This window comes from Pleurodeles waltl, chromosome 5 (assembly GCF_031143425.1).
Source record: "Pleurodeles waltl isolate 20211129_DDA chromosome 5, aPleWal1.hap1.20221129, whole genome shotgun sequence".
Lineage (NCBI taxonomy): Eukaryota > Metazoa > Chordata > Amphibia > Caudata > Salamandridae > Pleurodeles > Pleurodeles waltl.
In genome coordinates, this window is record NC_090444.1 from 1,416,537,954 (window position 1) to 1,416,562,968 (window position 25,015).

General features: G+C 40.5%; 1 protein-coding gene across 2 annotated transcripts in view; it reads right to left on the reverse strand.

Moving 5' to 3' along the window:
* The window catches only part of KCNQ5 (potassium voltage-gated channel subfamily Q member 5), a 1,862,282-nt gene that overhangs the window by 683,583 nt on the left and 1,153,684 nt on the right, over positions 1 to 25,015 (reverse strand). For both annotated transcript variants that reach the window (XM_069235692.1, XM_069235693.1), the window contains exon 2: positions 15,982 to 16,072. In XM_069235692.1, coding sequence (XP_069091793.1) covers positions 15,982 to 16,072 — 91 coding nt within the window. The remainder of the gene's footprint in view (positions 1 to 15,981; positions 16,073 to 25,015) is intronic.

Genomic DNA, 25,015 nt, shown 5'->3' on the forward strand with positions numbered 1-25,015 from the left:
GTGTATGATACAGTTGGTTTATTGTTGTAATTTGTCTTGTTTGATAGGTTAATCGGGTGATGTTGACATACTCAAGAATGTGTGTTAAAGTGAGTGAGAAGTTTTTCGACAGAGTTCTCGTGAGTCCTGTGTGCACCAGGATAGACCCACTGATCAGTTGAGAGTAAGTAAAAATTTGCAGGTCAAATTTTGCTTGCGAATCAGTTAAACTGAGAAAGACATAGTAGCTGCTAGAGCAAAAGTCCGTCAGTGAAAAATCTGTAAGGTTTCCGAAGTGATCGTGTTACCCCACCTGTAGTAAACAGACACATTGGGTTTTGACTTTGTTTTATTGCTCGCAATAATTGTACAATATTTCTCTGCAAATCTGAGTTGAGGAAGGCGAGCCAAAAGACTTTGTCAGCTGCTGTACGTGTGAGTGCGATTTCATCGGAGCCGCGCTGGGATAGGTTAGTTAGTGAGAAGGGTTGCGCATGGATCGGTGGACAACCGTGAAGCGTCATTGGTTGAGAAGGTCAGCAAAAGGAAAGTAGTGTAAATTACAGAGATTAAATTATTCAAAGCTTTGAAGAGTGCCCTAAGGAGAGACACATATATTCCGGTGAGAACTGGGGAAATTACATCACCAGAAGTTACACCTGTATATGTTGTCTTCAAAGAACAGGGAGCTGCGCCATGTCTTTGGCTGAAACAGTGGTGCAAAGTGACAGAGAAATATGGAAGCTTAGTGTTTTCTGCCCATGGAACAATTAATTTGAGGAGCCTAGGCAATTTGAGGAGAGTTTTGTATGATTTGAAACCTGCTCCGAGACCAGCACAATTCGAAGCTTTAGCAATTTGGGAACTAGTGGCTAGATAGCAACAGCAATTGAAATTTGAGAGAAGAATGAGAAAAGCTGAGAAGACACTAGCAGAGGCTAGATGGGATAGTGATCAGAAATCTTGGAGAACTGAGACTTTACAGAGAATGAAGTTGTTTCCTGCAATAACACAGGAGAATGAGAACGAAGCTAGAAAGAGCACCAGAAAGAGGGTTTTGTATCCTTCTAATGACAAAGAGGAGAAATCCACGGGATCTAGGAAGTCCTTGACACATGATGAAGAGTCGGTGATGAAGAATTAATTTTACAGTTATTGAGAAATCGTCCCGCCATATGCAGCACATGAGAGAAGTTCAAACACCAGTGTAGATCCTACAGCCCTGATGTCAGATACAGGTTAGCCATAATTATTCAGTTACATTGGCAATTCAAAGGCCTATGCCACAAATGAATATACCGAAAATGTATCCTGATGTACCCATTGTAGATACTACAACAAACTTGATAGTACTGACAGGAAAAGTTTACCAGAAGCCAACACTGGTACAGATAGAGTCCACCCTGAATTTGAGGTCCCTGATACAGACACAGACAGTTCCAAGATACACTCACATAACAGGATCACAGACAGAAATGTTCACCTTGACAAATCAGAATACAGGAATAGTGCACCCACGAGACCCAAATGTCAGACCAAGCCCAGATGCAGTGACAGTACGAGTTACCATAGGTCCGGTCATACCGTTGTTTGCCCAGGGAAATAACAAGAACAGTGAGCAGAAGTCTTTGAATCCGAGTGTAGAAAGGGAGAGATATAACACAAATGCAAGAATGACAACTCCCATGAGATCGCCATTTGATGGAACAGGTCCATTAATTGATTTAAAGGACTCCTACAAATAATGAGGTCAGATCACATATAGGTCCAAATCCAAGCATGGTGAAAACAGAAACCCTGAATCTAACATTACAGCAAGTGCCAGCCGTGAGTCACAATAATGTTACGTTGCAAGGTTTGACAGCTCAGCACTTAACTGAATGGTTAGAGAGGCTGAGTAGTACTCAAGGAGATCCTAACAGAGGAAGCTCCCTGAATTTCACCAGGCTTAGACTAGAGGCAGACAACCTAATTGAGGGAACCATGGGGTTAGACAGGATTGACACATTCAAGGAAGACGAGTTGTGTTACCTATGCAAGCTGATTACTAACAAAGCAAATTAGCTGATTTAGCAGAGAAATCCGACATAGAAATTGAGAAAGCAAAGAACTTGAAGAGGAGTTACAGATTATATTTTGATTCAAAACATTTTAATAACATGAGAATACCTGGAATGAAAATTCACCTCAGGGAATTGATACAGAGCATTCAAACATGGGGAGCATTAGACAAATGGGAAGGCAGATGGGTAAAGAAAAGAGACAAGAAAAAAGGGACTCTGGGAATCTTACTGCAAATGTGCAGTAGGTTGAGGACCCAGTGAAGATTCTACCCATGAGAGAGATTCCAGGAGGGAATTTTGTCCATGTCCCTTGGACCAGAAGTGGCATTCTGTCATTTACAAATGATTATCCCAGGTTGAGAGAGAAGCCAGTAGAGTGGTACCAGCAGACAGACAGGTTTGTGAAACTCGCAAAATGCCTGTGGGAGGATTTCAACACTCTTTTAGAGATAGTAGTTCCAGCAGATTTATGGGTTGAATGCAAGAGGAGCATAGATTGGCCGATTAGAGAACCTCAGAGAGATTCAGCAACAGATGCACCATGTCCAGACGTAATGAAATATTACTATAAGGTGATTGAATTTTTGAAATCGAGAATTTCGCGCAAAAACATTGACTGGCAGAGAATAGGCAGGGCAACCCAGGAAACAAAAGAGTCAATACATGCATACTATGAGAGATTGTTACAGGCGTTCAAACATTACAGCGGTACTGAAACGATTGAGCTGAAAGACATGAATAATTTTGTGTTCAGATTTGTTGAAGGATTGAGACCTGCAATTAGCCAGATGATTAAGAGTCATTTGATTTGCTGGCAAGCAAAGTACTTTAGTGATGAGATTGAGTTAATGCAGAAAAAGTTGAAAGAAAAGGCAATGGTGATGCAGATTAAAGTAACACAAATAGGAATGCAGAGAAGTTTTCCGCAACCACAGCAGCAGGGAAACATGGTGTTTCAGAACCAAGCAAGAGGTAGAGGGCATGGTGGAATTGGAAATGTGAACTGCAGTCCTGATTTGAATACTGTGCTAGTTCAGAATGATGTGCAAGGAAAGAAGAGATTGTGGCCATGTCACGCTTGCGGAGGCATCAGGAATTGGGAGCAGGAGTGTCCAATGTTGGGACAGGAAGGTGTTATTCAGCAAACAAGTGATATCAATTCTTTTCAAAACATGAGAGGACCGACAATGAGAGGTCATAATCCAAATTTTCAAAGCAATGTGAATCAGATGCAAGGTTTTTAGCCCATTCAACAGGTGCAAATGCCATATTTGCAGATGTCCCAGTCGCAGAAAATGCAACCTCACGCTCAAATGGTAAGTAGACAGCAAATTCAAATACCCTAAGCCTCAATGGGGCAGCAGCATGTGATGCTTCCTCAGCAGGTCACAGGTCAAAGGCTTAATCAGAGTAATAACACAGTGCACCAATTCCCATTGCACAGTGAGAATGGAATAAATGATGATTGAATGAGTGAAAGTTCGGATGAAGAAGAAAGTGTGCATGCAGCTTCCCTAGAAGTAGGCCAGAAAGGTCCGTATGTAAAGGGTAAAGTAATAGGTCACAAAATGTCATTCTTGGTTGACACAAGAGATACACCCTCTACGGTAAGAACTGCAGAAGTTCCAAACTTGCCCCTTTCAGACAAAACAGTCCGGATTGTAGGAGTAGCGAATCAGTACTTGACCAGCCAAATTACAGAACCAGTTGAGGTTAAAATTGGCAACCTTAAAGTATTACACAAATTTGTAGTTTGTGACTCGAGTTCATTATTCTTACTAGGAAGGGACTTGTGTAAAACGTGATGCTCAATTACTTGCTCAAATGATGGAATTGAAAGTCAGACAAACAGTGATGATGAAGATGACCCAACTCCAGAAACAGTAAGTGAGAAGTACCCTTTGATTAGCTTCTCTCTGGATTTCACAGTGTGAGATCTTCCTTCTGACTTTCAGGGAAATGAACGTGTGGGATTTTACAGGGAAATACATCAGTCTAGTAAAAGGGGTTGAGCCAGTTAAGGTTCCAGTCAAGCCAAATGCGTTCTTTCCCCGATTCCTCAGTACCACATGTCACAGGATACAATTGAAGGGATTGCACTCATAATTGCAGAACTTGTAAACCAAAGAGTTTTGAAAGAAGTTTTGAGCAGTCCATGTAATTCACCAATAATGGGATTGTGAAAGCCCTGTGGAAAATTTTGGATTGTTCAGGATTTGTGAAAGGTAAATGACATTGTGATTAAATGTTGCCCCGTAGTGCCAAATCCAGCAGTGACTGTTTCAGATCCCATGCAATGCTAAATGGTTCACCATAATAGACCCGTCACAAGCATTCTTTTCTGTACCTCTTCATGAGGATAGTCAATTTATTTTCAGTTTCAAATTTTGGGATCGAGTCTACTGTTGGTGTAGAATTCCTCAAGGGTTTTCAGAGTCACCTTCCATTTTCAGCGAAGCATGAAAGTATGATATGATTGCCTTACTGAATCATTTAGGAAAGAATGGGCATAAAGTGCCCCCAGTGAAATTACAGTACTTTCAGAAATAAGTGAAAAATGTGGGTCACTTAATTGAGAAAGGAATTAGGAAAAAATTCAGAGAAAGGGTCAGAGCCATATTGCAGATGAACCACCCAGCCACACAGAGAGATGCCAGGATGTTTTGGGGAGTGACAAGATATTGTCACCAGTGGATTTCAGTCATTTTGCAGCCATTGCAGAATCTGACTCACAAAGAAGTTACTGATCCCTTAGTGTTAGATCAAGCCTGTACGAAAGCATTTTCGGAGTTGAGATAAAGTCTGTGAAAAGCCCCGGCTTTGGGAATGCCTGATTACACAAAACCCTTCACATTGTTTGGTCATGAAGGTGATGCATGTTCATTGTCTGTCTTAACTCAAGTCCATGGTGGTGTAAACTGCCCAGTAGCATATTTTTCAGCTTCTTTGGACCCAGTTGCAGAAGGCTGTCTGCGCTCAGTAGCCGAGGCTGGATTTAGCCTCACTCAGAGTGAGAGCATTGTGATGGGACATCCTTTAACAGTCATGGTCCCTCACTCAATTGAGATTTTACTTACATGAACCAAAACGCAGTACCTTACATGTGCCAGGCTGACTCGTTATGAAACGGTCATCCTGGGGTCCCCAAATGTGTCACTGAAAAGGTGTACAGTGCTTAACCCAGCAACCTTACACCCAAAAGAGAATCTTGAAATTGACAAATTGGAAGAAGTCAAACATGATTGTCTCAAGATAACTGATCTGCGCCCAAAACCGAGACCTGATATTAGAGATGCTCGGTTGGAGGATATGACCAAATTGTTTCCTATTGATGATTCCTTTTTAAGAGACAACATGGGAACACTGAGAGCAGGATATGCCATGTGCACAATTTCTGGTATACTTGAAGAGTCTTGGCTTCGAGGAGTATGTTCTGCACAAGTGGCGGAACTGGTAGCCCTTACTAGAGCATGGCATGTTTCTGTACAGCTTAAAGTTACCATCTGTATGGGCAGCCAGTATGGATTTGGAATAGTCCATTATTTTGGACAGCTGTTGTCACACAGAGGTTTCCTGACCTCTTCTGGTTCACTATTCAGAAATGGTGAATGGATTCATGAATTGTTACAAGCTATTCAATTGCCTTAGAAGATTGCTGTGGTGAAATGCAGTGCACACCTGAAAATACAAGATTTTGTGTCAATGGGAAATGGATATGTGGATCAAGTCGCAAGGTTTCGCGCATTGAACTGTATATCGTTTAAAGATAAATGGGAACTGTTATCGGAGGGAGACGAAGGAAGACGAGATGTGCCCAAGTTTTGCATTACATGTTATAGATACCTTCGAAGAATTGAAATCATTGCAGGATAATGTTGAAAGGGATGAGAAAAAGACTTGGATTCAATTGAAATGTGTCCAACGTGAAGATGACGTGTGGGTTTCAGAGGAAGGAAGGGTATTCTTGCCTAGTAGTTTGCTGACTCAAATGGCTAGATATTATCACGATCAAGCACATGTTGGGAGGGATGCTATTTTTCAAATGTGCAAGCAATATTGGTTCAATCCAAAGTTTAGACAGGTTGCAGAAGCAGTTTGCCATTGTTGTGTCATTTGTCAGCAAATGAACGTGGGTAAAGGGACAGTGGTCTATTTGAACCACATTGGAAGAGCAGGAGGCCCATTCAGCAGAACACAGATAGATTTAATTGAGATGCCTGTGTGTGGAGGATTGAGATATGTGTTGGTGAGTGTTTGCATCTTTAGTCATTGGATTGAAGCTTACTCTACACTAAGAAATGACAGCCTTACAGTAGCAAAGTTACTGCGTAGGGAGCTGATACCATGTTTTAAGTTTCCGGTCTCTTTAGAATCAGATAGAGGAAGTCACTTCAACAATGAAGTAATCAAATTACTATGTTCAGCTTTAAACATTGAGCAGAAGTTGCATTGTAGCTACCGCCCTGAAGCATCAGGACTTGCAGAACAAATGAATGGTACTCTGAAATCAAGACGGGCGAAAATGTGTATGTCCATGAATCTGAAATGGCCTGACGCACTGCCATTAGTTCTGATGACAATGAGGAACACTCCTGACAGGAATATAGGACTGTCACCGCATGAGATCCTCATGGGCAGAACAAAGAGGTTGCCAGCGATTCTTGCAAATGCCCTTGTGAACATAACAGATGCTATGGTGTTGGACTACTGTAAAGGTCTGGCTGATGTGGTTCGCTCTTTCTTTCATATGGTGGAAACTATCAACCATATCAAGATCAAGGACACATCATGAGAGCAGGTGATTGGGTTGTGATCAGAAAGAACATGAGGAAGACATGTCTAGAGCCTAGGTGGGAGGGTCCTTACCAAGTAGTGCTGATCACAACTACAGCTGTGACGTGCGCTGGAGTTCTGAACTGGATCCCCGTAAGCCATATGAGGAAAGTGCTATGTCAGTTGGACAATGAAGAGGAGTTGTTGAGAGTACCAACAATGCCCAGACCAACTTCAGGACTGGAGAGGGGAGAAGGGGAATCAGAGACAGAATCCGAGCAAACAGCATCCAGTACAAACACTCCTGTGAGTGACGAAGGCGAAGACCTACAGGAGAGTGACAGTGAACCAACCTAAACCGAGGTAGCAGGAGAGTCTAGTCAGAGGAGGGCTCTCCCAGAAGCAGGCAGTCTTGAGAGACAAACAGAGCAATCAACAGATCCATAGGGGGAAGAAGTTGAGACGGATCAAAGCCAATGTGGTCTGACTCCTCTTGAACCAGTTGCAGATATGTCAAAAGAAAAACCTGCAGAACAAAGAGAAATTACAAGTACGACACTAAAAAGAGTATTGACGAATGGTCCACTGAAAGGAGATAAGTGGCCAAAGTCACAAGCAAAAAGAAAAGAAGTAATAACAGTGACAACAACTGAAGAAGAAGTAGACATGACAAGGAAAGAAGATTTGAGTGATGGAGGATTAAATGGAGATCGAAGTTTGAAGAAAAAGAGAATCTCAAGCTGAAGGTACGCTGGTCCTGAATGGGCATATGCAATGACAAGTAAATGGCAGAGTGAAATTTTGTCTTTTTATTTTGATCGAGGCATCCCAGATCAATATTTTGGCACTTGAAGGAAATTAATGAGCGGAACTATTGAGAACTGAAAACTGAAAATGGTGTTAGAAAGAGACTATTGAAAGCAATGGGAAACGATTTTTGATAACCTGATTTTGACAAGCTGCTAAACTGATTTTGACAACGTACCTATTTTTGACAAAAAGGATGCTGGAAGAAAGACTGAAAGCTGTAAATAACTGCTAGAGAAGATGGAAGATTTGTTTTTGATTTTTGCTGCATAGTTCAAATCTTTCTCTTCTACTTTTTGATTCTTTATAGATTATTAGTAACCTTAGCCAACAGGGTAGGAATAATAGGTGCTCTAATTATATGGGTATGGGTTTGGCGATTGTGTGCATGATATTGTGCCTTGTATTGATTGTGAATATGACAGTTTTTGACAAGAGTAAGGCCAAACATACCTCAACTTTACAGACAACTACTACACTCACAGAAATAGAGGTGTTTAGGTAAGATGAGAAATATCTGCACGTAGATAATGCCCAAGGAGAACTTTCTTCTAATGTTTTCTACTGCTTACTGAGTGAGTATGTTGAGGCAATGGATGCAAGAGATTGTTATGTTTACATACAGATTCCTTCATATGGATAGAAAGGAGTTACTTATCATACTCTGCCCCTTACTTACGGGATAAGTTGTAGTCTGTTACTAACAAGATTCTATTACCACGAGTACATTCAGTATTTCTATTCCAATTATGATGTTGTATTTTCATTTGTCCCTATAATTAAGTACCTGAGTAGATTAGAGAAGGAGAACACTATGTGGTCGCAAAGCAATCTCAGTTACCATCAGTGTCACACTGGTGGTAACCCATTTGCAAAAGGGAAGGGGTCCCCATGGAACCCCTTCCCCTTTGTGAATGGTATGGAAAACATTTTTTCAGAGCAGGCAGTGGTCCTAAGGACCACTGCCTGCTCTGAAAAAAAGAAACAAAAACGTTTCATTTTTTCATTTTGTAATGCATCTCGTTTTCTTTTAGGGAAAATGGGCTGCATTACAAAAAAAAAACTGCTTTATTTAAAAGCAGTCACAGACATGGTGGTCTGCTGTCTCCAGCAGGCCACCATCCCTGTGAGTGCTGCGAGTCGCAAGGGGGTCACAAATTGCAACCCACCTCATTAATATTAATGAGGTGGACCTTTGCGACCCCCTTGCGAGTCGCAGATGGTGTCCGGGACACCATCGTGCATCCTGAATTGTGACTCGCAAATTGCGAGTCTCTCTGACTTGCATTTTGCGAGTCGCAATTCAGGAATTTCCTACATTTGGCCCTATGTCTCTTCAGAACTGCCTTGCGTTCAAAGGATGGCAGAGTTTGCAAAATGCTGAGCTCAAAGCATTGTTGCTCATATATTCCTGATAATAGTAACAAATTAGAAGCCTGATTAACAATGTGACTAATGATAGTACAGATTTGAAAGAACTGAAAGAACCAGGAGTTTTGGAAAAGGTTGGGAAAGGATTTGCTTCCGGGGGAAATTGGCATGGCAATATTGATTATTGTGATTTGCATTTTTGGAGCATGGGGAGTAAGTAAATTGTATCATATGATTTAATTAAGGAAACTGAAACATGATCAGAGGAGGGAAGAAATTAAAATGGAAAACATTATTTAGGGAAAATTCGAAAAGAGAAAGAAGAAGTAGGGAGGACAAGTTTTAGAGGAGCAAAACTTTGTGTGGGAAGATGCAAGTTTGATGACATATTTAGTCAATTTAGGAATTGTGAACGCTGATTTTTTACTAATAAATATTCACGTATTCTGACTGTTGAATCTGCATAGAATTTTGACTTAATATTATAAATAATGCACGACTTGGAAAATGTGCCTACTTGAGTGACCAACAGTAATCACGAAGTGTCCTTATTAATTGCTTATTAAAATTAATTGATGTGCCCTTGTTTAGATTAATGTAATAGTGTTATATTGATGATTTCACATTATGTATTTGCTTTATTAATTGTAGGCCTTAAGTTAGTGAGGTCTTGGGCCTAGTTGCACTGCCTCATATTAAATTGTACTGTTAAGATAAAGCTGTGAGAAAATGTTTGCTTGGAATTAATACCTCAATTGTTCTTTTCCACAGAGATTAGGAAATGCTAACAAATGTTTTTCTTTTCCCATGAGAACTGCTTGTTAGAAAATCGTGAAATAGTTACTGATACAGTGTAAAGTTTAGTGTGGGAGAAAGCAATGTTCCCAGGAGCTAACAATGGATGCACTGACTGAAGGACAGAGACATACAAAATTGTTACCTGACGAGCCCAAGGATGGGAACAGGAGAAGAGGAATCAATCATCGACAAGTGAAACAAGAGTTTAGTTATATCTTAGATTTGAAGGTCTGCTTTCATTGGACTAAATGTAAACGTATGATTCTTTGACCAATGGCAACGTGGGAAGTGTTTTAGATGATTTTAACTTAGCCCGACTGCAGAGAGAAAAATGCACCATTCCAATTATTCTCATCTTCCATGCTCATTCTATTTTTCACTTTCTGCCAAAGAGGCTGGCTCATTCTTATTTGATTCTTTTACTTAGAGAATTCTATCTTTAACTTTAGTGCTTAAACTTCTGATGCTGAATACTGATCCTTAGACTTTGCTCACAAATGGTTCTGCCCATGAACCATTCCCTTTCATGGGCAGATGCTGACCGAACAGATGACCAATTGACAAAGACAGTCGCAGGTTGCTGATTCATACACCTTAGACTTTGCTTACAAATGGTTCGGATAGCTTAGAGTCCCCTGTTCTGAACCAATCCCTTTCATGGTCTGATGCTGACCGAACAGCTGTTCAATTGACAAAGTTGATCCATACTGAGGAGAGGTATAATCAAACGTTATTGTTTGGGTATAATTTGTCTATTGTTCTTAGGTACCAAGCACTATTTGGATAGAGCAATAGCTAGATGTTCTCCAAATTTATGTTGACTAAATTGTTTTGCATGAAGTCCAAACATGCTATTCTAACCAGAAGGTTAGTGAGAGATGACCCTAAATGTTAGTAGGTTGCTATTAATAAATAATTGATGTTACTCAGTTGATGAATTTAAATGTATGTTATTTCTATTGCTCGAATATTCTTGTTATTGATTGGTACTGTAACTAGGTACTGTAACTTTAAAGTGTGTAGTACTTCATGCTTTGGTTAAATTGAGATTCTTTAGACGATTCAGTCAACCAATGTTGTTTCTGTATGTATACCATCTGATTTTGAGGCTAAGTTACGTGATATTTGCATTGTTAACATAGGGAAATAAACATTCTAACTTTTACAAGAAAGGCGTGGTTATTCATGGCCAAAGTGGTCGTGGTGCATGACATTACTGACTCCAAATATAATTGATTCTGGAGATTGATATTGTTAATGATTTATATTGACATTGAGTCCTATGGTGGGATTTACTCTAAGCACAGTCAAAAGGTCGATCGATTCTCTAATGCGTCCCCTTATGAAATTAAAGATAAGAAACTAAATAAGGTCAGACGCGCTAGCACACCGCACCACCAACTCATCAGAACACTCCTTTGGAAAGTCTCGGAGATAATAAGAGGAGAGAGTCTTGTAGGAATAAGCTTTACGCTTGTGAAGCGGACTAAGCTGGGGCTGCGCTTGACTTTTACCCATCTTAATTGCGAGTCAAAAGGTTCATTGACCTATTTGTGTCCCCTTGTAAGTTAACTTATTAAAGTCTGATGCGCTAACACCCTTAAGGACAGCCAGAGATTATAATTTTCCAGCTAGAAAATTACTTGGAAGTTGGTATGTAGCAGTGACAGAAAAATGTAATACCACACCAGAAGAGCAAAGAAAATGCTTCAGCATTTTATCGTAATATAGCCACGCTGTTTCATGATACACAAAAGATGGTTTAAGCTTGGCATGATGGATAGTGGCACTTACAGGGTGGACGAAATGACAACCTTTCTTTTAAAAGATCAGAATTCAGAAGTAAGAGCAATGGTGGCCAATGAACTCCATGATCTATAAGATACAACAAGGGCAACCCTAGTAACAAAGAACCTGGGCTATACACTGTTTATCAAAACAGTGGTTCTTGTCCAATAATAAAGGTATACATAGTAAATAGGTATAGATACCTGGTCAATGTATTTCTAGGATGACAGGATTGGACCTTATTACACTTACACAGGACACAAGACTAACTAATATTTCGAAAGAATTACAGTATTTATATTACTTTCATCAAGGGGTTGACGTCCACCAATCTCAAAAAGTGAGAGACAGTTACGGAGGTGTCCCACAATAGGAACCCAAGTAAAATATTTAGCATTCAATCGGTTCAACACATTTGCATATACTGGTCTGATATATACGATAAACTCCATGAGGCCTAGAAAATATGAAAAAAGAGTAAGAAAACCCTGATACCTAACAAACTTAACAGTGTGATACATAGCAATATTTTGATCCTACGTTTTTAACTGCCACATGTTTAACATGCGTTTTTTGTAGTATGGTACTTTTATGCATTTTATTTATGCATAACACATAGATTCTTTAGCCGAAACTGTTTTTAATTACGATTGAAGTGTAATTATCACAAGCTGACTGATTTCAAGAAAAACAAATTGACATACATTTTTTAAAGTTATGTTGGTCACTAGCAAGGAAAAACACCCAATGACATGGTTGGTTTGGTCTAACAAATAGGTTATGCTCAAAGTCAGTATTACTCACAGAACCGTAATATGGACAACATCTTTGAAAGCTTCTTTCACAGAGAGAATAACTACATCATAGGGGCAGTATTTCATGATACACACACATCACAGCACGGCAGCAACGCTCTAAGTTCCCCCAAAATACACACCAAATAGGCACAACATATGTAGCGGATCTAATAGCTTCCCTAATACACTCATAAAATGTACATCCCTTTTAATGCACAGAATAATCGTTCCTCACTCACGTAACAAACAAAATGTGGACACCAGTGGCCAAAGCTTCCATCACACACAAATAACCAGAATGGAATGGTCAACAGCAGCAACGGGCCAAACTCACCATACAGGCGCACAAACAAAGACAGCCTCAACCATGCAGTTTATCCACTCTGGAGCCTTCTTTGCTCTGCCCTCACTGTGATCCTCAACAACTTTCTCTCCTCTTCCACTGTCCCGGAAGCCTGAAAGCATGCCACCATTCTTCCTCCCCTGAAGAGGCTTCTGGCACACCTGAGGAAACTGGCTAACCATCACCCTAGCTCCCTTCTTCCCTACTGATCAAAAATTCTCAACAAACCACCTCTTTAAACCCTATCAATTGGGCTTCACAGCCAGCCACAGCACCAAAACCGCCCTCATTGCAGCCACCGATGATATTTGCATGATCATGGACAGAGAGGACACAGCGACAGTGACCTATCCACCATTGTTGACTCTGTCTTACACCCCATCCTCATCCAGGGCATTCACAGCTCCATAAGTAGGGGACTTGTGTTCTAATTGCTTTGCTCTTCCTCATACGGTACACACAGTTTGTCAGCCTGTCACCTTACACATCCACGGCCATCAACTTGATCTGCAGAGTCCCCGAGGGATCCTCTAAACTCTCTTCAACAAATACAGTTCTCCGCTCGCTGGCATCATCAGATTGCACTGTATCAACAACATCTCCTTTGCGGGTGACACACAACTCATCCTCTCCATCTCCATCAACACGCCCCACACCCAGACCACCTTCGCCACCTCCAAGTCCAAAGTTGGCAAATGGATGAAGGTCAACTTACTCAAAGTCAACATTGATAAAGCAGAATGGTGCTCTTTGAAAATGACCCAGCTATCTGAACTCCAGCATTGTGGTCAGCCAAACTTAATCATGCACCCAACCCCACCATTCAAGCTAGGAATCTCAGTATAGTGAATGATTTTCAGCTCTTGATGACTAGCCAGGTTAACACCATGGCATCCTCCTGCTTCCACATCCTCAACCTCCTCAGGAAGATCTTCAAGGGGCTTCCCCATAACACCTTGAGAACAGTCATCCAGACCCTGATAGCCAACAAACTCGACTAAGGCAACGCACTCTATGTGGGCATCTTCCCTTCAACTTACCTAACTTCTCTGGGTCATTCAAAAGGCAGAATCCAGACTTGCACTCCACCTCTCCCTCCTACCCCCCCAGAACTCACATCACCAACCACCTCAAAAAGCTTCACTGAGTCATTATTCACAAACACACACTCTGTATACTTCTCACTCACACTTACAAGGTGCTTCACATTCTTGGCCCTGCCTCCCTGAACAACCAAATTAGCTTCCACACACCACAACCAGAACACTCCACTTGTATCTTGCTCCTAAAGCCTAGAGCTAACTCTCCTGGCACATCAGAGCTGCTGGGTCTGTCTTTGAGTTTTGCAAGAAACACAAAACCTGGCTCTTCAACTAGGCCGCATTCAGGACTTGGCACGTCTACTGGCACCAGGATACCCCACAGGGTCACATGCGTGCCCGAAAAACATAACATAACATAACATGATATGACATAACATACAACCAAGCATAAGCAGGAACTATGCAAGCTTCCCTCAAACACATCACAAGAGGATGCATGGCAAGACCCCATGTGGAGGTAGGGTAACAATCACCTTGCCTAAAAGCAAAAGAAAAATCTAAACAGTCAGTTCAGTGAACATAATAGTTACTCTATGCGGAGCATTTGGCAAGAAAACTGTTTTTAGGCAAACATCTGACTTGGTACCTGCAAGCAATTTAAAAAATGTTCCAAGATTAAAACAAAATAGGCTAAAGAAATGTTTTAAGGAAAATGATATAAGTAGTATTATGAATAATAATCACTATTATTCCTAAATATACTGGACAGCTACACCATTTTCTGATAATTTACTTACAAAAATGTTGCATTTAATTTTATAAGACTTGTTTCTGTTGCAGTTTGTCAGAAAAGGTACCATATTAATATTGATGATGAATACACCTTAGCAGTAAGTCAAAACCCCTAATACGACTCCATGCTTGGAACATGTCTGACACTGTCTGCATGAATGGAATCTAGACTGAGCTCATTATAGTGGAAGAAAGTAAGCCCTTCTGACAAACTGTAGGCTAGTTTCCAGCTCTCCGGGCCCTCTCTTACATTACCTCACAAGCTGGAAACCTAGGGATACTCTTTGAAGCGAATGGTAATTTGTTCCATAATCCAATGCAGAGTTGAAGGGGCCAAGCTCCAGCTCTTCACACCCTACGAATACTCACATTACACCTGTCCAGTCATTGGGTGCAATTTACCAGAACCCTGAAATCCTACATCTATTCCTGGAACATCATTTATACTGGCCATAATAAAACTTTAATTTACAGGCTACAGAAACCACTTTATCTAGTCAAGTTAGCCATATCAAGCCTGCTCCAAAAAAACGTCACTGGCTATGTAGATCATAAGCTGTAGGCTCCTTCCTTCTGATTGGATGTGTCCTCCACCACATCACTCCATCTTCAGAATGTACAGTGTTCCCCTCCCTTCTGTACTTTAACTGAAATGTTAGACAGAGCACGTTGCAATACTCCTACATAAGTAAATAAATAAATAAAATACAAGGAGGCAGACCTAATTCTGCCTGCAAGATAGTTGGTGGGCTACAGCCTTGCTTTTTAAGGCTATTCGAATGAAGTTCATAATCTGATCTATTTGGACAAAATTTACCCTTTGGTTCACATGCCATGAAAACAGAAAACACCTGTTTCTAATATTTTAAAATAATCCAAAATATTATTTCCTACATAAATATGCGTCATCCTGTTGCTTTGCCATCTACTATAATCTAATCTCACCTTGATTATAGCAACACCATTTTCTAGTCAACGTCTGCTACAGCTTTGAACCATCTACTGGTCTAAAATGTAGCATAACAATTGCCAACTGGAAACTCCAAACAACATCATATCATCCCTATCCAGAGGCAATTACATTGGCTTCCAGTACACCAAAGCATTGTCAATAAAGCAATAATGATCGATCGTTCACTGGGCAATCTAGCAACAATTCGCTTACTTCATAGCTGAAAAATTCTAGTAGCACCAAGGCTCTCAAAGTTTGAGACAATTTGTTTTGGCTAGATATACCAGAACTAGAACTACTTCATATGTTGACGGCTCTTTTTTGGTTTCTGCAGAAAACGCATAGAAAGTGCCACCTCTTTCCTTTGGAGCAGAACCATCTATTCAACTCTTGTTACACATCAATTTAACAAATACTTATAACATGTTTTGCCAACTTTTAGCACATCTTTGATTCACGATGATGATTAACTCACCAGAATGAAGAGACAATGTGCGGCAAGATCCTGGTGCTCTTTGATTGTAGAAAACACCGACAAAATCAAGCAACTGAAGACAAGGATAAAACTGAAAAAGAATACAAAATGATCTTAAATTAGTTCACAAAATTAATATTTTTGTACGCTCAGCTGGCAAAGTGTAAGCATTGAGTATAACTACTTTAACCATTAGTTGGCCATCTAGGACCAGCAATCAATTGTATCACATTTAAATCATGCAAACACTAATGGAATGTTTTATACCCATGTTGTTCCAGGCATATGTTGACAACAAGCAAATATTGATGCAATCACTATGAAATATTATAATATTTATCATTAGTTTCTCTAATGATGAAATATGCTCCTAGCAGTACTGTAAACATTTATGACCCAATTCACAACTGTTATTCCGCACCTAGTTTAACTTAGGTGTGTAAAAAGCCATTCCACAGTGACAGAATCAGTGGATTTTTAAGGTGCTCTTCTGACAATATGTTGGCATTTCCGCTATTGAAGGATCAGGGTTATGGTCAGGAATGTGGAGCTTTAGAGCAGTGAAGATGAGGGTTTACAGCAGGAAAATATTTTGCATGTAAAATTTCTTCTGTTGAAGGCAGGAGTAAGTACCTTTCTAGGGCACTGGAGGCTGGTGTTAAAGGGCATGAGGAGTGTCGTCCTCCGACCCTGGGGGAAAGAAAAAGCTGAAAAGGCTGAGCAGCTAGAAATAAATTGCTGTTGCTGCTCTGTGACAAACTGGTGTGAATCCATGTTTTTCTGTGGAAAAGGGAGCAGGGAAATGTGACCTAAGGCCTCCTCCGCATTGCGCACCTGTAAGCAGGTCGAAGTATTCCTTGCCCGAGATGCATTAACCAGACCTGTGCCAACAAACTAAGGGGCGTGGTGGGTTTTCATTTTCACAAATGAGTTTCCCTTTCAGGCATTATTTACATGGCCAAGGGCAGGAATAAAACAGTGCCGGTAAACTAAGTGGCTGGGGCACTGCAAGCCTTTACTAATAAGGAAGCAGTGGATGTGTCGCTGATCTCTTTTTCCTCCTGTGCCTCCCAGTAACTGCAGCCATTGGTCCGACTCAAATGTGACTGGTGGACTGAGGCATGGGAAGGGGCACTGCAGAGCTTCTTCCACGTCAACTAATTGGGTCAGAGTTGTAGTATTTTTTCACTTTTGTTTACAGTGTATGTTCAACTTTGAAGAAACTTAGGGCCTGGTCACGACCTGGGCGTATGGGATACTCCGTCAAAAACATGACTGATATCCCACCTGCCTTATTCAAGTTCCATTATATTCTATGGAACCTGCAAAACGGAGGGTGGGATATCTCTTGTTTGTGACTGAGTATCCCATCTGCTAAGGTCATAATCAGGCCGCTAATAGTTCACGCCTTCACCAAACTAGCTGGCTGGATCCTACTAACTTAATTAGCACTACAGCATTGTGCAATGCCGGTGGTGGGGGATTTCTGTGTTCTTTTAATTAGGGATACACAGAGAAACCAACAGGATTTATTAGTCTGCCTGCCCGACTCTGTACATAAAGCAAGTTGTGACTCTATGGTGAAATGCTGCTTGGGCTGACTGTGCTCTCTGCCGGGGCTGTCTCCTTCCACTACCAGCCTGAGCCAGCATCCAGCACAGAAGACAAACACTCTGAGTCCACAGAAGTGACACCTGCAGGAACTTCACACTCCAAACCTCAGGTTCACAGTAAGTTTGGTCTCTAGATTCCATTCCATGTTCGCTGCCTATCCATATGGGAAAAATGACGTACTGCTAATTGCTGGCTAGTATATTTATGAGAGACAAATAAATACGATTTGTTTGAAGTGAAACAGAAAAACTTTAGATTATTCCCTGCTTTTTCCTAATCAAATTGTGTAATCTTTGGCAAATATTTTATTTCCCCGTCTCTTCTTCAAATATGTGACTTCAGAATATGAGCTGTACAAAAATGCAATGTGTTTAAATTTACAGAATGTAATGTTGTTCTGTCTATAAGAATCTGGGCCACATACAGGGTGCACATGACAAACTGAATTGCCTCTTAGTTCACTAATGGCATTGTCACCAGGGTAGGGGCAGGAACTGTTCTAAGATCATGCTAAAAACTATCTCTTTTAATAAATATTTCTCAGTGCACTAATATAATGTGATATAATAATCTCAAATCATTGGCATGTGAAAGAAATACAATGTTTAGACTTTTAAAGAGTCTATATCGTATTTTGAGTGAGGTTGTATGTTTTACATGGAAACATTTTCAGGGCTCAGCTCGAGCACGGGTTCCAATAGCCAAGCCAGGCTCTTGGTTCAGCTCTCTCTGTTAAATTTTTGGCTCACTCATCTCTACTTAATCTAAACCACGTCGCTTTACTATCCGTCATGTGCAATGGGGACATGTCTAGAGGGTCAGAGTTTCTACTATATGCTTGGTGCCCGCAGGTGTGCCTAGGACTTGTTATATATAAATGAACAAAGGAGTTTCTCTGCATGGACACTAAAATTGTTTTAGTTTCTTGTAATAGCGTACATTGATCGGTATGCACAAATGGAATCCTTTGTCTATGATTTCAGACCCCTCACTGTTAAAATCCACCAGCCGCCACTGTTCTAGGGTACAAAAAGGAAGGGAACAAACTCAGATTGCATGGAGATATAGAGCGAAAAACTGGAAAGGCATATTTCCGCATGAGTTACTCATGTTGATTTACCACATAGTGGAAAAATGCCTATGTGCAGTTGGAAAATAGGAGTACACTTTTGGAGCTATAATTGTTGTAGATTTCCAGTAATACAAGGAATGTTTGTTATTACCCAAACTTTTGTCAATAGTTTTTGTGGGCTTGTCATTTTGTGAGGTCGAAAAATCAAACACTAGTTTTAAAAATCTATTATTAAATTTAATTAGGGTTGCTATCACCATTTTCTCTGAAGATGTTTAAAATCAAATTTTGACATGGAGATAGGTTTAGATGTACTGACTAGATTCTGTTCACCTCAAACTAAAAACAGTCATTTGCATGAGTGGAAAAATATGCAGGAAATCAAACATCATTGCCTCTACTCGTTACTTTGCAACATTTTTTCAGTATTTCTTTGGATTGCGATTTGAAGATGCAATCAGTAGGTTTACCTTTAGCCTAAAACACATTTTGACATGCATAATAGAACAAAATAAATGTATTCCTTTAGAAAAGGCGAATTTTAGTTCTCTGTAAACACATGCCATGCTTCAATATGATTACTAAAATACTGCACAAGGCAAAGCTTATGTGCATGCCTAACTCATGTAAGAAAATCACTGAACGCACGGCGGCAATGACTTGAAATGTGTATTTACTCAAACACCACAGAAGTATTTAAAAGCAGTATTTTGCATTAACGCAATGATGAAGACGATTCACACATAGAAGGCCGGACAAATGATCAGTCAAAAAAAGTTGTCCAGGTAATGCAGGGGGTCGAGAAATAGATTGATTTCAAACGCCCCGTGATGTTAATCTGATATCATTATGCAAGCATTTATGCAAACGTGGTTACTTTGGAAAGGCTCAACAGATGCTGGGTGTGTTAGATATAACATTAAATGGTTTAATATGTTAAAGGTAGCGGGTTATTTAATAACACCTGTCAAAATAAAATATATTTATGTATTAAACTAGAAAGTACATGTTGAAATAAACTTAGCAGCTGTCATTCAAACTTGATTGGTTATTTACTCCCAATACAAAAGTACCCGAGATCACATGGAGCAGTCCTTTTTAGGAAAAAAATATGGTGAGGCACAACATGTTAATTGTACACTTATGAAGATATTCTGCTACTTTCATAAAATATTTGATTCTGCCACGATAGAGGGGAAAAAAGTGATCCTCACTGGGCTCAGTGAGATTGCAAGATATTGCAGCTACTTATGAAATTGCAGTATGCCTGCTAAACTGTATTCAGTTGGCCTGTTAAAGTTAATGGAGATTTAGAACATAATTGTGACATCCAGACTTTCAGTTGCTCTTCTGATTTATGGCTGATGCCACGAGTCCTGAACCCCAGCTCAGATATTTGAGCCTCACCATAACTTCTACAAAACCCTATAAATGGCGGAAAATAGTTGAAACTGTAACCAATTCTTTCGCTTTGTATCTATTACTTCACTGGCCAGTTAATATGCTATGGGAAATGTATCGATTCCTACAGAGTGTCCATAGTTGTTTGCTGGTTTCCTTTAGCCCCCTATTCACGATGGTACATTTAGTTGTAAGCATGTGCACCTAGCTGTTTAGCCTGTTAGGAAATCACAAAGGGTTAGGGTGTTATCATGGGTGCAGACATCTCTGTGGTAAGAGGGCATGTTTTTTATCCTGGAAGTTTGCGATGTCCACAAACAAATATATTTACGGGTTTTCCAAATGTCAAACCGACACCTTTTCACCCTGGAAAAGGCTGGAGTTTTACTCCAGCACAGAGCTAGCATAGCTCCCCTTCCATGGTGGGAAAGCACGGATCAAGGCTATATTTGGTGGCTGTGTAGGGGGAAAGGCTTTCTCCACAGGGAAAAAGAAATTCAAGTCAAGAAAAAAGTGTTGTTTTGCACAGAGAGCTTTGTCTTCATGTGCAAACCTCTCTGCAAAGGAGAAGTTCACAGAGTGTGACTTAAAGCCACCTAAATCTATGGGTCCAGGTTTGGTACTTTTTCATAAATTAGGCCCTGTGAGTTTTGTATCCTTAAATAGGGAATGTCAATATTGGGCAAATGGTAGATGTTAGTGCCATCTGGAATTTCTTTACCGACTAATTCACAAGCAGTTATGTAGACTCTTTTAAGCCTATGCGTGGCAGAACTTGTATCTTTTACCAAAGCATACTGGCTGCACCGGGCATTGAGCATTTCCCGAGAGGCGGAATGAATGCGGGCTGATTTTGTTATGGGGTGGGTGGTTTTGGTGCAGCACAGCAGTTTTAAAAGCACTGCAGAGTTCCTTGTATAGCTATGATTGTGATTAATGTAATGCTGGAGCGAGATCAGAGCTTTGTTTAGTGGCGGTTTTGACTCTTCTAAGTTAGCACAGAGGGCTAATACGCCTGCTGCAAAGAACGTGTACTATGCAGCTAACAGAACAGTATTTTATGTGCATGGCTCAGTGGGATACTGCTTTTGTTATACAGATCCTTTTGTTTCTGTGCAGCTCATAAATTACAATTATAATCTAGCAAAGTGAGCTATGAATTGACATTAAAGAACCCCGTGCAAACTGCATAGTACAGGTTAAAAAGTTATGTCTTTTCCCAATCTTTTGTCATCCTAATTGTGCTAAAAAAGGGTTTGTTTGGGTAGAAATAAATTATTAGTAAAGTCAACCCAGTGCGTGCGTGCGTGCACGCTCCAACACCCTTTGCTGGTAAATGAGGCACTATAAAACAAATGAAATACATGTGAAAGAGGCACTATGGAGAGATGAAAGGCACAGTTAGAGGATAATGGTGAGGGAATCTTTGAAGAGTCCCAATAAAGATTACTGTATCATGGTGCACTTTAAGGTCACTATTTATTATGCTTCAAAAACTAATACAACCGAATGTATAATGAAAAATATTGTAGAATGCACTGTTTTTGCAATTTTTTTCCAAATTTTCTTTGGGGGGAGAACGCCTCCAAGACCCATTTGTAGAGGTCACACGCGCTCGCTATGCACCCTATAGGGGCTGGTATGACCAAATTTGCCTGGGCTGCCAGTCCGACCCTGTCTTTTAACTACTTCACAAACATTCACTTGGCATCACATATAATGCTTAACTTCTCACACAAACAAGATAGACATACTTACATTTGCATAGAATGTATAGCCTATGTTGGGATGTTGTCACACCAATGGGTCAGTCATGAAGTGTCTATTATAGCTCTGGTTCCAACATTCCTAGATGAGACATCACTATATAATCGCAGACTTCTGTAGTGCAGTGTCAACGTGTTTTTAAGCGTCATTTCTAAATTCACAACCAATAGTTGTATAATTTCACTACAATAGTGGTCAGTGCTTAAATTGCTAAGTTACCAATCACTTACTGTGTAAACTAAGAAAACCGCTATAATGTATATCGGAGATATGCATTTCTAAAAAAGCGATAACACATGGATTGAGGCATAAAACACACAGCGTCTTCTATGAAACTACTAAGGTTACAAATCACACAGTATCAGTTTGTGACAACATTGTTTATGGTATCATCCTAGTTTTAAAACAACACATTTATAAATTGGTTCCCTTTTGTGCGTGGTGTTTAATTTGACAGCAGCCATCCATAGTTTTCAGACTGCATCCATACATTCAGCTGTTCTCAGCTGTCGTCAGCCCCCGCATGAGAATATAAGCAGTTACTCATTCCTGTTCTAAAATAAATAGCAGTTTACCTACATTGGTGTTTGCCACTTTGAAATGTTATTTATATCACTAATCAGGCAATGGTGTATGTTGTCAATAAAAGATCTGCCCAACAGTGCAGCAAAATATAGTGATTTGTCTCACAGTGAAAACTGTCACAACAGCTCAGTGAGCCAACTGCACCTGTGGACTTCTGGTCAAGAGTTTTAATCTTGGAAGAGGTAGCTCAGCCTTTCCTAACGAGGCTGACAAACTGAGCACCACAAAACGAGCACACATTAACACATTAACACGACAGATTCATGGATTCAAACTCATGAATCCATGAAGCCACGCTACATTACAGATTTTTCGGATAGCACACACCATTCAACATTATAACGTCATGATTCCATAGATGGTGAGCTAAATACAATTATTAGACATTTGCATAACCCAGCTGTAAAGTGCGTGCAAATGGCATAGGCTACCGAAAAGTCTAATTCCAAATATGAACCTGCAGACAACTTCCTGCACTTACTTTTACAGCTAATTTGGCAACATGGGCTCTGTTGTAACACAGGCACGGCTTGTGTGTTGAAGGTAAAAGCTGAATCACTTGTTAAATTTAAAATGATAGATTTGAACTGTACCTGTGCCTTGTAAACGTTTGTGCCGCCACCTTGTGGTCATACCTGAAATGTTAGCTGTGCACACACTTACAAAAGGTAGCACAAACTATGCTACTCTACTTATAAACCCACTTTTAAGCTTATGCAGTATTGCTAAAACCTATTTTTCACAAATGCTATCAATGGAAAAAGTAGACATGCTTTCATTGCGGCCAATGACAATGTAAGAAAAATCATTGATTGGTGAGATTGTTCAATTCCAGTAATAGTTCATCTGTGCTTGGTTTTATCAAATATATTCACTTTTCCAGCCAGGGCCCTTCTGTCTCCTGCTGAGGCCTCAGTATGACACCAGCTTATCACAGTATACCTAAAGTGTGTTGAATTCTACTTTCTTTAAAGTCTTAAAGTCTTTACTTTTTGTGCAGCATACATGTTTGTGCTTTCCTAAACACTATTCAACATTCCTTTTTTGACCAATTATGTCCCTTTTTAAGGTCATGCCTGTGATAGCACACACAAGCGCATGCGTATTGCTAGCAAATGCTGTTGTAGTTATAAAAGGGCTTGGAGCTCGCCCGCCATTCACGATTTGTTGGCTAGCCTGCACTCTTCTTTACAGCCTTGTAATTCATCAATGCAATCCCAGAATCGTTTCAGTTCCACTGTGTGGAGCAGGAATTGATTCAACTTAATCAGTGCCCATCTGCTGTTCCCAATGTGACTGAGGTACTATTTTCACCTTTTAACTTTTAATGCCCTCAAACAGAAGACGTATGACTGGCAAAAATGTGCCCACCAGGACAAACAAAATTGCAAAGTTGTATTTTATGTAGTTTACTTTTTTTTTATTTTGCCAAGTCTTCTTTTCTCACTTTGCACTTATTTTTTTTTTAAACTTCTAGTGCCCTGCAAACTGAATCGTGTGCAAATGGAAAAACCATACTCAGCAGGACAAACAAAATTGAAATTTTTTATTTTCTATAGTTAACTTATTTTGATTTTGCCAAGTCTTCTTTTCTCACTTTGCAGTCAGGGTTTGCTTTTGCTTGTGGGCGCTGTTCTCATAAGATGACTATTATCCGCTCCACTCACACCAATACACTCCAGTCTAGCACACTCCAATTCTCCCAGTCCATCACACTCCAATCTGCCCCTCCCCAGTGTAAAACAATCTGCCCCACTCCAACTTGCTTCACTTCAATCCAAAGCAATCTATCCCACTCCAAAACAATCTGCCCACTCCAAAGCAATCTGCCCCACTTCACTGCAAAACAATATGCCCACTCCAATCCAAAACAATATGCCCCACTCCAATCTCCCCACCCCAATCTAAAACAATCTGCCCCACTCCAATCCATTCTGCTCCGCTCCACTCCACTCCATCCCTCTCCAATCCAGTCCACCTCACCCCGATCCATCCCATTACAATCTTCCCCACTAAACTATGCCCCACTCCAATATTCCTCACTACAATCCAACACACTTTGCCCCACTCCAGTCCAAAACAATCCACCTATTTAATTCCAAAACAGCATGCCCCACTTCAATCCAAAACAATCTGCCCCACTACACTCTAAAACATCTGTGCCACTACAGTTGAAAACAATCTGTCCGACTACAATCCGAAACTATCTGCCCCACTCCATCCTGTCCCAGTACAACCCTAAACAAATTGCCCAAATCTAATATGTTCCACTCCAATCCAAAACAACCTGCCTACTCTAATCCAAAACAATCTGCCCCACTTCACCCTGCCCCATTCCACTCCTTAACAATCTGCCCACTCCAATGTGCTCCACTCAAATTCAGAACAATCTGCCCCAACCTAATATAATGCAATGTGTCCCACTCCAATCCAAAACAATCTGCCCCACTCCAATCCAAAACAATCTGCCCTACTTCAATCCACCCCACTCCAACCCACTCCACCTCACCCTGAACCACCCCACTCTGATCCAAAACAATCTGTACTCCAATCCAATCTGCCCTACTCCAATCCGCCCCACTCCAATCCACTCCA